The sequence below is a fragment of the Sphaeramia orbicularis genome, chromosome 16 (assembly GCF_902148855.1).
Source record: "Sphaeramia orbicularis chromosome 16, fSphaOr1.1, whole genome shotgun sequence".
Taxonomy (NCBI): Eukaryota; Metazoa; Chordata; class Actinopteri; order Kurtiformes; family Apogonidae; genus Sphaeramia; species Sphaeramia orbicularis.
The window spans coordinates 19,713,482-19,729,488 of NC_043972.1; the positions used below are offsets into that span (position 1 = coordinate 19,713,482).

At 35.8% G+C, this 16,007-nt stretch overlaps 1 protein-coding gene across 6 annotated transcripts in view; it reads left to right on the forward strand.

The window, feature by feature from the left end:
- The window catches only part of fli1rs (Fli-1 proto-oncogene, ETS transcription factor-related sequence), a 41,200-nt gene that overhangs the window by 23,064 nt on the left and 2,129 nt on the right, over positions 1 to 16,007 (forward strand). For 3 of the 6 annotated variants that reach the window (XM_030158954.1, XM_030158958.1, XM_030158957.1), the window contains exons 2-9: positions 453 to 670; positions 2,262 to 2,428; positions 7,980 to 8,183; positions 10,123 to 10,197; positions 13,158 to 13,226; positions 13,354 to 13,431; positions 14,953 to 15,000; positions 15,261 to 15,347. In XM_030158954.1, coding sequence (XP_030014814.1) covers positions 453 to 670; positions 2,262 to 2,428; positions 7,980 to 8,183; positions 10,123 to 10,197; positions 13,158 to 13,226; positions 13,354 to 13,431; positions 14,953 to 15,000; positions 15,261 to 15,347 — 946 coding nt within the window. The remainder of the gene's footprint in view (positions 1 to 452; positions 671 to 2,261; positions 2,429 to 7,979; positions 8,184 to 10,122; positions 10,198 to 13,157; positions 13,227 to 13,353; positions 13,432 to 14,952; positions 15,001 to 15,260; positions 15,348 to 16,007) is intronic. The other 3 variants (XM_030158955.1, XM_030158956.1, XM_030158960.1) reach the window with 3 other exon arrangements.

The window sequence follows — 16,007 nt, forward strand, 5'->3', positions numbered from 1 at the left end:
GAAAATCAGTGTTTCCTCAAATGTCATGTTTGATGTGCAAGACAAAGATGTTCAGGTTATTGTCACAGGGCAGGAAAGAAACTAGAATATTCAAATTTATGAAGCTAAAAACTGAGATGCTTCATATTTTTGTTTTAAAAATACCTGAAATGATTAAACGATTATCAAAATGGCTGATGAATAAAGGGTAAAATATTGGTCTTTCTGTTGGATCTGGAGTCGTACTAAACTATGTATTTGTTTTTCGATCCTTCTGTAAAATCACTGAGATGTGACTTAACTTTGGTTACGGTTACTGTAAATGACTGAGTCCTTGTAAAGTCCCTGAGACCCCCTGCCCACTGTGTCTGTGTTCATCTGAGGTAAACACTGCAGCTGTGTGGACAGTTTCCACAGGCCATGACGCTATGGTGCGTTCACTGACCACTCTCTGCGTCTCTGTTCCTGCACAGGAAGCGTTGTCGGTGGTGAGTGAGGACCAGCCCATATTCGAGCCCCCATACTCCACGGCCCCCTCTTCCCTGCACATGAAGGTAGAGATGACGACGCCACCCGGAGGCTTTGGCCACGCCTCCTCCAAACACAGCCCCACCGAATCCACCGAGCCCGAGTGGGCGGGACCGGCAGCACAGACCTCTGGGAAAAGAGGCGAGCACGTCAACGGGACCAGGTGAGTCAGGGGGGCCTCAAGTTCCCGGACTGACTGAGAGGTTGGGTCAGCTCTGGGTTTTTCCACATGTCTGTTAATGCGTCAGTTATCAGACCAACCTGAACCCAAACTCTACTATTAGAAATGATCTCACAGTAATGATTCAAATATCTGGATGCAAGTGAAGCATGTCTTAGTTTAATGAAACAACTAAAAACTAGGCGACAATATCTACAGGGTGTGAAGTGTGAAAAAATATTTTTTCACACAGAATAATGAAAATATCTTGTGAAAAAAAGTGTTAAAAAAAAAAGGATTTTGTGACAACATGAAAATATCAGGTTATAACATAAAAACTATCTTGTTATTAACTCAAATACCAGTTTCAACTTGATAAATATCTGGTTATAAAGTGTAAATATGTAGTTATAAAATAAAAGCATCTTCTTATAATATAATAAATTTTATCTTATTATGTGTCGATAATGAAAAGTTCTATAAAAGGAAGATCGAACCTTTTCTGGCTCAGATTATGGAAGATGCCTCCAATACAATTCTTTCCTAAACGTAATGTAAAGATATATACTTAAATTATAGAAATCTGTCTTTTCAGGTTCTTTTTTTCCAGATGATTTATTTTTCCTAAACTGACCTCTCTAAATTGATTAAAAAAGTTACTTTGCTCCAACAATACCACATCTTAATTAATAATTAAAACCAAAATCTGCTTATTATACTTTATCACCAACAAAGGTTTAACTGGAATTAAAAGTGTCATAAATTTGCTTTAGTTAATGTTTTCATGTCAAACTCGTCCTTTTTTTCCTGAAACTACTGCAGCTCAAACTCCTTAAACATACCAGTTTATACATCCTGATTAAAATCTGTCTGAAACACCTGGATGTGAGTCAAAGCTTACAAATTATTCTCAAAAATGTAACAGAAGCGGTGAAAACTTATACTTAAGTATAAGTTAAGTGCAAAGACGTCAATCAGTAGCAACCAGGAAGCTTGTACCATTTCAATATTTGAAATAAATCAATAAAAAAAAAAGTATAAATATGACTTACTTCACTTGAATATTTTTTGCAGTGTTATCCTAAATATTGTACTTTTTACTCCACTTTATTTGTCTGACGTGCTTTATTTCCTTTTATAGTTTTTCACCCTCTACTGTTTCACTGAAAACAATCTCTGAACGTTTGTAGGAGAATGAAGTGTTTGCTGGTGTTTCCAGATGTTTAACCAATATTTATGAGCCTGTGTTGTTGCCACCTCTTTTATCAGTAAACCGTTTTCTGCTTTAATGTTGTAAAGGAAAAATTAGCAAACCTTCCTTTTATCCGTCTTCTCTTTTTGTACATTAGTTGTTGAGGGTTTAATAAATTCTATCCAACTGAGTAATTTTGTTTTCATCCTGTTTTGGGAAATTAACAATATGTGATTAATCAGTTTTGGAAAATGCAGATCATACTTCATCTCTGGTTTTATTAAACTATTTATAAACATACTCGACCCAAACAATAGATTGAAGGAGATCACTCTGCATGACTCATCGGCTGGAAAACTACAAGCTGAAACTCCAAATGTCTGTCTGCATATTTCCCTGTAGCCGTGAGTCTCCTGTTGACTGTAGCGTCACCAAACGTTCCAGACACATGAGCAGCGACGGGGCCCAGATGGGGTACCAGGGCTCATACACGGAACCCCGGGTCAGCCCTCAGACCGCCACCCCTCCCAGCAGCACCACTGAGGAGAAGAGGGTTATCGTACCGGCGGGTCAGTCCCATCACACACAAACACACACACCCCCATTGCCAACACAAGACGATTTCTCAACAGCTTAAGCAACATCGACTGAATCAGAAGAACGAACTGAACCCATGTGGAACCACACTTATCCATCCTGCAGTTACATGGTTTTACCACTGGATTCAGACGCATTAGGTTTGGGCTCTGTTGTAGACCTGGACCAAGACTATGAGGGGTTGAGACCAAGATCAGAATAGATACTGTACAGGGTCTTGAAATAGTGCAGAATGATGACTCTGTACAACATTTTACAAACAAAACAAATGTTTTCTTAAAAATATTTAAAACCTCATTAAATAAATCAGAAAAAAGTACCAGAAATGATGCTGGGTGACTGGTTTTGAAATAAAACCCACAGTCCCTTATGTCAGAGAATGAGGCAAGAAAAATACATTTAAGACTGAAATGATTGTACATGTTGTATTAACCCATAAAGATCCAGTGCTACTTTTGTGGCAGTTCCCAAATGCATTTTTCTCTCTATTTAACCTTTCTTAACTTATTTATCACTATTTATTGTAATATGATCCTCTTTACTTATTTTCAATGTAAATCATGAACTTTCCTAATTGTAATTTACTGATCATGTAGGTGTTCGTAAAAGCTCAGATTAAAGTTTCATTTATTTCATTTCATTTCATTTATTTATTAATTTCAATCTAAATGATTGGAAAGGAGCAGGATGAAGAAAACTTATAATACCTTTCTTGAAACATCTGCTTACATCAGATAAGTTGCCATTACAGCTTTACAGTAAACAGTTTACATGATAGTCAATGAAAATAAAATAAATCCAAAATCCATAAGTAAAGTTATTTCATTACATGCTTTTATAAAGCTTCTCTATTCTCTATTTGTACAGTTCTTCTCTTCCATTGCCAAAGAATTCCACATCCTGACACCCACAACAGAAATACACATTTGCTTTACATTAGTCCTTACCCTTTCCTGTTTAAAATTAAACCTCCTTCTAGGTTTCTCCTTCTACGTTGCTTCTATGTAGAAGTGGAGTGTTAGAATATCAGAAACAGAGAAAACGGAAGAAAAAGTGACTTTTTATCAGCAAAGATATCAATAACTGCACATAAAAACAAGTGTCTCCATCCACTGTCATTTATCAAACTCTATGGGTTTTACTGGTGAATCAATGTTGTACTGTATTTTACACCAGTTATTGACATGGATTAATAGGTTTAGTGGTTCAGAAGTTACTAAACATTTTAGATCAGTGGGTGCTTTTGGTCAGTGGTGGATATTTGGGTCTTTATGGGTTGATATAAACTAATACAGTTGTGGGTTATAGAAAAAACATTATTGATATAGTTATATATAATGTAAATCATTGGGAAGACTGTATTTGATAATAAATTATAGTCCATTGCGTATTGTATTTATAGGTTTATACTTCTATTCTTACACTTTACACATACATATACTTATATACTGGTTCTTACGTTGTTAATTTGCTTTGGGCATTTGCTTTTGTTGGTGGTTATATTGTGCTTTATATATGTCCAAAATACAACATTTATTCATTCAAATAAGGTCAAGAAATTTAAACAGTGGTTCTGAGAAAAGTTGCTAGGCCAAGACTGATACGACACTACTTTGTGTAAACGAATGGAGAATCCATGCAGTTTTACACCTAAAACAATGCTTTAAAGCCTTAATTCTAGTCAAAACACAGTGATAATGTTAATAATTAGATCAGAAAAAGAACCAGAAGTTGTGGTCTAGACTGGTCTCTGTACTAAGATGAGACCAAGACTTTCAGAAGTTGCATAAAAAGTATTTATTCTTAAATATCAGCATTTTCTTCTACAACCCTTGCACACTATCAATCTAAAAATAAGAACAAATGTGTCTAAAATGTTCCTTTTTCTCATTTTAATATGCAGTTAAAACAAGAACTCGATGAGAACACATCTAAAACTGAAAGTGTATTTTAGTATTTTTACCCCTTTGAGAAGAATGATGTCAGTCATTTATTCAGAGCAGTGGTTTTCTGAAGTTTTTCCAACATCAGTTTGATGCATCTTCTGAAACTAAATTTACAATAGTACAGCTTAGATGACTGTCATGTTGATATTTTTACTGAATAGTCCGACGTCAAAATAAATTTCAAGCCTCTTTTTTTTCTGTCACATCATTGTCATTTTGTAACTTACTTTAAAATTTTTGTGTCTAATATTTTTTCTTCGTATTCCATTGAATCATTTTCAGCTTTGTTCATTTTATTCCTCTATTGCCACTCACATTCTTAGATATTGGATTTAGGACATTGTTTTTATTGTCATTCATTACTACCCCACCCCCAAAGGGAAGGCAAAGGGTATTGTTTTTGGTTCAGTTTGTTCGTTTCTTTGATTGTTAACACTGTAGCCGCAAAACTATAGGATGACTTTAAACCAAATTGATAGATGTGGTTACATTTTGGGAAAAGTACATTAAAGTTCATATTTTTATCAGTTTTTTTTACTTTTTTTTCCTCCTATTCACTTATAATGGGCGAAATTTCCGATAAAAACATCAAATTTGTTTCAATTAACTTCAAACGTGGCAAATACTATATATAGAGGCCCTTGTTATACATCACTCTGACATAAAGCATAAAGGCGTATGTATTTCACACCCCCCCCCCCCCGTTTACCTAACATTGTTTTACTCATTGGTGCCACTATAAAGGAAAGGACAGGGAAATCACTCAAAAAAAGCAACCATAAAATAGTCATCATTTCTAATCAACTCATTCTAAAAAAAAAAAATAAATCACCTGTTTTAATCATAAATGAATGCAACTGAGAAAATGATTAAACTTGCTGTGGGTTAAAATGAGGGGTGGGGTTTGTTTTGCCTGGCACCATTTGTTTCATACTTTGGTGTGAGTCAAATGTTTGCAGTCTGAAAGTCTGAAGCATCTGTGACATAAATACACATCTGTCATACATGACTGGTTACATCAGCCCTACGTGTTCATGTGCACGTTTGTGTGATTCAGTCTCCAGGTGCGTTAGACGCTTCAAATCAGCTTCATGGATTCTGATTCAGATTCAAACATGAGTCACCAGCGCCGAGTTATTCGCCTTAATAATAGGCGGAAGTTGCATCACAGCGGCGGGTGTTAACCAAGGACAATCGGTACCCGAGGGTGTGGTGGCTTCGGTTCACATTCAACACTTACTCTGTCTAATATTACGGGCAATTCACAGCATTGTTTGCTACTGGAAATGATCTGAAATTCCTGAATCAGAACAGTGATACATGTTGGCACTGACACTCTGATTCTAAATGCTTTAACATGAAATAAAAGCTTCCTGACTGTCGGGATTTAATGATATCATCAGCTTTTCAACACTTAAAGACCTAGACCTATTTTTATGGAGACTTTTAACCTCATTTAAATCAATATCTGACCTTTCCTCAGAGATTTAATACCATTTATTTTGCATTTTTCAGTGAAGATCTGGCATTTTATTCAAAGGGTTTTACAGTAAAACAGAGAAAACTGAAGAAAAAGTGAGTTTTTCAACAAAATACAGCATTAACTGAACATAAAAATAAGAAAAACAAGTGTCTCTACCACTGTCTTTTGTAAGGCTAATGACGTTCATTTTGTCTTCTGCTAATGTAATTATACTTTTCTTTTTTCTAGAGGAAACTGTCAAGCAGGTAACATCTAAAAACTAGACCTTGTCTGAACAAAAGAAAAAAGTATAATTACACTGTCGTTTGTCAAATTACATGGGTTTTTCTGGTGAATCACTGTGTTTCCATGTTCACTACAGAACTGAACATCCTAAATGTCACTGAGAAGCTGAAAAATTGAATTTTACCTGATTTCTTTGAATGTATTGATGGGATTAGTCGTTCATTAAACATTTTGAATCACTTGATGCTTTTAGTTACAGACAGATGCTTGGGACTTTGAGGGTTAAAAGACAGAAAGCAATTTAATATTTTACAATCATACAAGACTAATTACTAAAGTAAATAGTAATGGAGAGATTTGGGATTAATTCTTATTGTGTTGTATTATTTTTAGACCATCATTGCATTAAATCAGCATTTGTGTATCATAATCTAATTTAAACTTCCTGATATAATATGTTTTCACCAGTGTTTGTTTTTATTTTGTCTTTCACTTTGGTTATTGATTTGATTTTAATTTTAGAATAGCAAGTTTTATTTTATGTTACAGAGCTGAATTGTTTTGATGAAATTTTCAGTTTTTCTGGATTTATGATCGAGGTTGTGATTTCCATTGAAGTGGATTTACCTGCAGACCTATTTTTTTTTAAAGTTTGTTTCATTGTTTGATATATTTTATATGCGTTTCACTGCTAGTTGTAGTTTTCGTTAATTGTCATAAATTTTCATTAGTATTCATGCACAAAATCTTGGAGAATCTAAATTTTAACAATAGAAGATGGATATTTAAGTTACTTTTCCTATTAAAAACTAATGCATCAGCTGGAAAATTCTAAGAAAAATGGCACATTCTCACTTTGGAGAAACCTGCAAACGATTTATTCTCTAGTTTTTATGACAAAATTCTCTTTCCATAAATGTAAACATGATTATAGACTCCTACAGAAGCACATCAGCAATAAATCAGTGGAACATGTTTATTTATAGGACATGAAAATGCTGACTAACAGAAACTAGAGGTTACATTTCTGATACTTATTTTCATACTGATGCGTTACAAGCTGAGTCAAACTATACAAACAGCTGGAAAAACTTAAAATGTAAGAAAAATGGTCCCTTAGACTAAGTTACGACACAGTGATTTACGCCATCTGTAGCATGAAGAAAAAAAAATTGCCTAAAGATTCAAAGACATGATAAAACTAAGCTGAAAACCAAAATGAAAGGCAAAATAAAAACTATTTAGACCTTAACATATACAACACATCATATCCAATTCAGATTAACTATATTGAGTGTGATGCATTTCTTCAGCTTATTTTCTGCACTTGTAAAACTACACTAAAGGACACAATAAAAGAAGTTTAATTTCAATTTAACATATGAAAGAATGACTAAACAGGCCCAGTCAGACTCAATGTCTGCATTCTGTCATCCTTTCATGATAAAAATACCTCTGCTCTCTAAAGACAAAACAAAACCAAAAACGGCCTTTTAGCGGAAACAGATCCTGATTTTATCTGAGCTGACTGTTCACTTATTTGTTTTTTTTAATTACCTTTTATTCTAATGCATTTCTGTGTTTTTATCATCTTGTATTTTATCCTTTTCTTTTAAAAAGCACTTTGTATTTTTTTGGGTGAGTGCTTTAAAAATATATTTTCATATTTTTATTATCAATCAGGAATTCTGAATTATATTCACTCTGGTAGCAGCTGTAGATTGTGTGTGTTCATTAGCATCATTTTTATATTTTACCCACAAACAGTATAAATGTTAGTATTAGGATGAATAAGAATACCGGCAGCCTTTCATTACACCTAATCTCACATGTGTGTTGGTCAACTGTGTTCCCCTGATCTGGTTCCAGACCCGGAGGTCTGGACTCAGGACCATGTGAGGCAGTGGGTGGATTGGGCCATCAAAGAGTACGTCCTGGAAGAGGTGGACGTCATGCTCTTCCAGACGCTGGACGGCAAAGCGCTGTGCAAGATGTCCAAGGAGGACATGATGCGTCTCACATCGGCCTACAACGCAGACATCCTACTGTCACACCTCAGTTACCTCCGACAGAGTAAGACTCACTACTCACCACAACATTCGGCCCAACAGTATTAAAAAACAGGGATGCAGACAAATACAACGAAGAATATGTGTAATGTGTTAAAAAATTCAATGTATTAAACTCTTTTAGCCTTTAATCACACCTTGAATGAGCGCAAATTCACCTTAAATAAAAAATATTGATCAGTAAAAGCCTTTAAATCAGTGTTTTTCAACCTTGGGGTCAGGACCCCACGTGGGGTCACCTGGAATTCAAGTGGGGTCGCCGGAAATTTCTAGTAACTGATAAAAAATAGAAAAAAAAACGTATTAATTAAAAAACATATGGTGAGTTGAAACTGTAGCTGAAACTGAAGCACTGTGGTACTGTTTCTTTCAAATGCTCATTGTGGCCGGTTTCAGATGCGTCAGCTCTTTCATAATTCATAGTTTGAGTTCTTGTTTGTTCAGTATTAATTGTCAGTCTTGTAAATCCGAGCTGGACTGACTGTACATATCCTGACCAAAGAAAATAAAATTCTTACTTTGTGCAGTAGTCTACACCTGGCTTTTCTGCCTTCATCCAGAATAATATACATTATATATTCTAAAGGTCTTCTAAAATTAGCATTTATTTGCAACATAGTATAGCAAACTATTACATGATCAAAAACATTTTAGCAAAAAATTGTCTCCATTTTGAATGTCTGGGGTCGCCATAAATTTGTGATGTTAAAATGGGGTTGTGAGCCAAAAAAGGTTGGAAACCACTGCTTTATATTGATTAATAGGACTCAAGTGTATCTCACTGATTCATACTCAGTGTTGCGGGTTCCAGCTGTTTCCACTGATACTGGAACTGGTTTAATCATTAAGCTACAGAACAAGCTCAAGTTTACACCATTTTAAGGCTGTTCTTTTTGCACCATATATAATTTGACTGCTTTAACTATTCTAAATGCTTCTATTGTTTTATGAGCTTCTATTATTTTTAATCGCCATTGTCTATTGCTGCTTCGTACAATTCCTACAATTATTCTTTAGGTTTCATTGTTTACTGAATTCATTGTTCTTATCACCAGTGTTTCCTGTTGTTTTCTTGGCTTCAGTGCAAACCTGTACCTCAGCATAGTCTGAAAATAACTGAAGATTATATTATTGAATGAATCACTGCATCCCTATTTACCAAATAATCATAGACTGTTATGATAATCAGTTAATCTTTCATGGTATACCAATATATTCCTGGTTGCCGATGCCTCTATTTGTCAAACCTGGTGTTAAAGTAAATGTATTCAGGCAATTTTTAATACATTATTTCTGGCTATGTTTCACAGACAAAAAGCATTCATCAAAAAGTCTGTTTATCAGCCATTTTGGTTTTGAAGTGTTTAGAAAATGGAAAACATGACTATTTATTAATCAACAGCATTTCAACTCAACTGCAGAGGAGAAACATGTTACGATTAAACACTTCATAAATTACATTAAAATGTACTTATAGTGACATGAATACAAGGATGACAGTGTATATTGTTTCCTTTAAGACGACAGTATTATGCTCATTTAGAGGATGTGGGAAATAACAACCACCAAAAACAACTTGCTGTTTGTGATGTTTTTTAGATGCAGCTGACCACTGTTCCTCTTTAGTGTTGCAAACTTCCTGCATTTACATGATGTCGTCATGACTTTTGGTGCATGTCACTTACATAATGTTTAGCATTTTTAACTGACGCAATCACCAACGAAACTAAACTCTTAAGTACTAAAAAAAAAGTTCAACCTAGGCTGATATTTCTTTGTTTGGCCGGGGGGGGGGGGGGGGGGGGGTGTTTTCCTGCTGATTATAGATTCAGGAAAAGAACCTCCACATGTCTCCGAAAATTTCTCCTAACAAGATTTAAATGCGACTCAGGTTTGGCTCGATTTTGATTAATTGTGAACTTTTTGATTGACTTTTGCTTCAGGTAGCCCTACGTTCACTTATCCCACAACTCCCACCAACAACACACCACAGCAACCCCGACTACAGGTGAAATCAGGTGAGATCAACAACTCTACTTCATTTATTTATCAGCACTGAAAAGTACATCAGGGAAGGGGACGCAAACATTTCATAAAGACCAAAAGGCCAAAGTGTATGAACACAAAGGCTGATAACCACAAAGTTAGAACGTCAGCTTGACTTATATTGTAGAGACTGTGAAGGAACGATGTATATTTACAGATGCAGTCACTTAAGACTATCAAAGGTAAGCCCCGAGTGAAGGACAAATTCAGAACCAGATCTGTTTAAAGGGGTCATATTTTGTTAAACCCACTTTTATTAGTCTTTGGTACATTTATTTGTGTATTTGGACCCTAATAGTTCCAAAAGTTTGAATTTGAACCCTCCAGGTGCTGCAAAGCTATCTTTATATTCATTCCAGCAAAATTCAAGTGGATTTCTACAACCCATTTCAATTCCTTCTTAATTTGTTATATTTTATAACTAGTTACATCATGACATTTACACATATAAGGTCAAGACTTCTGACGAACATTTCTCAGAGTACGCCATAATTGTTTGTCAGCAGCAGAAGTTGTAGTCCATACTGAAAATATGTCCAAACTTTGAGCCAATTACTTAAAATGTTCCGTTGTTGGTTGAACGGGACAGGGCGCACAGTCAACAACCTGGAGGGGTGGGACGTGAAGTGGCTCATTTGCATTTAAAGGGCAAGCACTTAAAACAACCTTTCTGGTGTCATTACTCAGAAATAGGGTTGAAGATGGACCTGTGGAGTTGAATTAATGAAGAATTCAGACCCGAGCATAGGATTTACAGTTTATGTAGACCACAGGGAAATGTTTTAAAATGCATAATTCCATTTTAAAAAAGCAAATATCACTCCTTTAAAGTAATTTTTTCGGTACGACTGTGAATCGATTTGATTGGGGTTGCAACATTTAGTTGGTCCAAGTATTATAAGTATTATATTATTACTTATCATAATAAGTATTACATGCTTTCACACTAAACTTAGTCAAAGGAACCAAACCTTTTAAATAATGTATTCACCTCCTTGCATGTAGTGGCACCGCATCAAGAATTACTGAAGGATAAGACAAGACAAACAATGAGCAAGAACTCTCAGTCATCAATCTGTTTATGAAGGGTGCCGTCTATTTCTGCCACATGGAAACAAAACATGGAGATTGTGTTTACCCACAATACCCCGCGTTGCAGTCCACTTCCTGCATTTGGGTCACTTGAAGCAGACAAAGACCTTCTTCAGAGTCTGCATCTGAGTTCAATTGCACATTCACTCCTCCCCAAATGAACTAGATTTTCCAAGCAAATTAAATACAGTTCAATTAAACAGCTCCGGTGCGAATGCATCCTAAGACATAAATGTCTAGTGTATAAGATTCAGAAACATCTATTTGCAAATATGGAGTTGGGTCAGTTTGTGGTTCTCTAGTCTAGTGTAGGATTTGAAAACAGGTTTATACAAACTGTGATATCATCCATTGATTTATGTCATGTCGTTTTGAAGGAGAAAGTGAACATACAGGCCTGCAATAGGTCTGAGTCATCTTTGACAGGTCATGGGTGAGCTAATGATTTAGTTTAAAGGTACTAGTTTAGTGACTCAGTGAAATTGTAAACTTCAACAACCACTGCATAAGTCATTTTATTATCTTCTTAGTGGAACCTACTAACCCTAATTTCAGTCAAACCATCTAAAAAGAAAAAAATGCATTGAATAAAATAATCAGACTCTAAAACGCTGATCAGCAGGTGAGGGAAAAGAAAGAAATTAAAGATGGACCACATGACTTAATAGAGAAAGCAAATAAAACTAATGAGATCTGATTAATTCCTGGAAAAAAATACTGTCTTCATATCTTTACTGAGTGTGTAGGTCTATGGGAGACAGGGTTTTTTGGAGCATCTAGTGGTTGTTAGTGGTATTACATCTTTAAGATACAAAGCCATTAGCAAAACTTGCACCAATACAGCAACGTCTGTATGATAAAATGAAAATGACATAAAAGGAAAATGTGCAACATGATGAAAATGATGTAAAAACAGATGCACATGCCAATGCATGTTACCTTTATTAATCTCTGTTAAATTCATATGTCATCCAACTCAAGAAAAGAAGAAAAATAAAAATAGGATAAAGTATTCAGTGAATTATTTATAGAATTTTGAATCTACCCAAGATGTAAATGATGTTTCTACAGTGTCTCAGAATGGACTTCCTTCCATCTTTTCATTTTAAGGCAGCTGTGTGGACCAGAGTTAGTCAATGCAACACACCTGTCAATTAACAGATGTGCAGACTATTCTCTTTTGTGGAGGAAAAAAATAAGAGGTCACAAGTGTGTAAAGTTTTACTATAACCTTCAAATACTACTTGAGCTTCTACTAGAGCTAGAAAACAAATTTGCAACACAGAGAACAGGCCTGTAATTTGTTATAATTCAAGTTAAATTACCTGCATTCTTGTCGCCCTGAAACTTCTCCTAAACATCTAGCTTTCATCATGTCACAGCACTCGTATTGTTAAAGTCTGTCTCAGTGTTTCTTGGTGTGAATCAAATCAGAGAATTAAACAAATCCACCACAAAGGAGCCGTTAAGGAAAGCTAGCTGAATGATTTAAGGATTTGAAAATAAGGTTTCAGTTTAAGCTGCATAGTTTCAGGAGTGTTAAAAGGTTCAGTTCAGGCCTGACGGGTCCAGAACTCAACAGCCAGTTTCAGACAGGAAACAGCTGCAGCGTGGCAGGAAACAGGGGGTACAGGTCCCACTCTGGGACACAATTCACAATCTGGAGCCCTGAACAAAAGACGACCCAATGAAAGAAACCGTGGGTCATCTTCAGACCTCACATTTACGGACTTCCTTCCTAGTACAACTTGACTGCCCTGCTGTCCACTTCAAAGTCTTCTAAAGTCATGGTTCGCCAGCTTCTAGTCCCATCTTTGTTTTTTTCTTTGTGCATCTACAGAAAACAGCTTTGATGAAATCAGCCGCAGGAACAGCTGGCCGACAAACACCATGACTGCAGTGCCCAAAGGTATGAACACATGAAACTATCACCATGACTTTATGACTGAGAAACCACCTGGTTTGCATAGAAACATGTGACAGTGAATCCAAAGACACCTGAAGATAAAACATTTCAAATCATTTCTCACTTTTAGGTTCTTCCATGGAGCATCAGCACAGCACGAGGGTAACAGAGGCCACTCCGAGAATTGTCCCAGGTATTAAATATGAAGGTATTCCCACCTAATTTTTTTATGGATTACTCATAACCACTTTGTTCCAATAAGAATTAGTAGTCTCAGCAGATCTGTTAAGACAAGTTCAAACCAAAGATTTGCAGTAAGACTGGCTGCACCTTAAAACTAGTTGCAAAGTTCTGGTCTGCAACATTCTGAAACCTGTCAGAGATGAGATGAGATGGTGCATCATTTCAAAAGCAACTTGGTACTTTCATTTTAACTTCCAGCTTTGCACCCTTTGTGATAGCTGGATATAAATTGCAGCGTCATAAAATATGAATGTTAACAGCGATAGAGAGTTATTCACTACAGCTGCAGTTTAGGTATTTCTTGAAAAAGTGAAGCGTGTTCTGTTGCTTAGAGGAGTTGGAGTCAGATTGGTGTTAAGGAGAGAAAACGCGGGCTGTTGAGAAAGGATTTACAACTGAAACAGCTGATGAGCTGGTGAGTTTCAGTCAATGATTACTGCGAAAAACACACACTGTAGTGCAATGTTCAAAAAACAGCCATATGAGTTGAGACAGTTGAGTTCACAGTAATGCAAGGTTCTCAAACAGTTTAGCTATGAGTCTTTGGTCTGAATCCATTTTGTGAACTGCTTAGTCCTTGTTATTATAGAATCATCTGATGGGGATCATTTTACACCATACTTAAACTGGTTTCCATTTGGCTTAGAGGTAAACAGACATTCAAAACCCTGTGTATGAAAAAGATGTGAATGGATTTATTGGTCAGTGTCAACCTCACTCCTCCCTCAAACATTTTGACACTGAAAACACCATGCATGTTTGAATTTAACTATTTCTCAATTTTTTTTGGACATTTTATAACAGGTGAACTGAACAGGAAACCAAAAATTTTAAAAAAAAAAAATTTAAATGAATCTTAATCTTTGATCAAGCTCAGACTAATTGAGAAATGTAGATTTGCTCTTAAAATATCCAGGTGAGCAACTTATTAAGATCAGTATTAACAGATGTAAAACATAATTAACTATCTGAACTAACTTACAGTTTCTAAAACATTTAACTGCCCAAATTGTTTAATTAATCTATCTCCAACTAAGCAGTAAGAAAAATATCAGAAATGTCACATTTCATCACCATTTCCACTGTCTGAGCTTTGACCGGTGCTCTTTTAATGGTATCATGTCATAATGACCCTTCCTGCTCACTATATCTTTCACGTCATTTTCATTTTGTGTCTTTTACATTGTTTCCATCTTGTCAAAACCATACACACGCACCAAGGTTCTTCAACTTTAACTCCAGACCAAAAATCTGAAAAATTCGACATTTATCGAGATAATTATTGGTACTGATTGTCATGGAAAGATTTAACATAACACTTATGCTGTAAACTAAAGTGTCATGATTGTGATGTCTATTGATCATCAATTATGGCCTATACTGAATAACATGGGATTCATCCTTAACAGTTACTGTGAAGACAAAAGTATTAAAATGTCTCACAGTTGAAGTTTTCAGCTGACAGTTTTTTTTCTCTTCTCCACAGACCCATATCAGACATTAGGACCCATCAGCAGTCGACTAGCCAACCCAGGTATGAGAGTAAAGCTACATGAGGCACATAAGCAACAAAATGACACAAATGAGGCCTTTACACTGTCTGCTTTGGCAAAACAAAAGCAAAAAAAAAAAAAAGAAAGCAAGGGCAGGCATGGCTGCATTTAACTTTCCCAAGTGATGAAACTCCAGCAGCACCTGTTGTGTCAGCATCACAGTTGCATCACGCTTACACAAAAACAAAAATCTGGCTTCCCTCTCAGCACAATGACTGTTTGCCCTGCTGTTTCCTCACAGAAGGCCAAGCCCTCAGCTCATCCAAGAACAACCGAACAGGCAAACACAGTCCTTACAAGCTCCCCGACAGCGCTCACAGGCCTGTGGGTAGGTTTGTGCCCGGCTGTCTGCCACTTCACCCAAACTACACAGTGAAAAGGTCACATTTGGTGGAAAATGATGAATGAGCTCTGTGTGATGTTAGCTGTGTGTCTCAGTAGCACTAGAAATGACAATCCAGCCACTGTTACCTTTAATGTTGGTTATAGACATAACAAAGGGTTGTTTTTTGTTAAACTAGAACCTCACAGTTCATTGAATGACAATTACAATATCAGCCTGTGCAATTATACAATAAGAAAAGGTTGCTAGTTGGTGCAAATTCAGGAGGATTCAGGATTTTAAAAATTAGACCTTTATTCTTGCGTGATATGGATTTAGTGACACATACCATGTTTATATGCACAAAATAATCCTTTTTCCCCTTATTCTGAAAGAGACAAAGTTTGTATTATGTTGCAGACAAGCATCAGAAAATGAATTTTCCATCATTATCCATCACCATGCAGTCCCTAATTAAAAAGTGTTTTTTGTTTGTTTTTTTAAGTTTTCCGCTGGTGGACCAGTTTCAATTTATATTCAGTTTGGCTCATCTAAATGAGTAATCTGTGCTTTTTTACCACAGTCAGCTGGAATTTCCAAAATAAATTCTATGCATGGCTTTAAAAGATCCAAATTAATATAGTCAGGGTTGTATCACTGCAACAT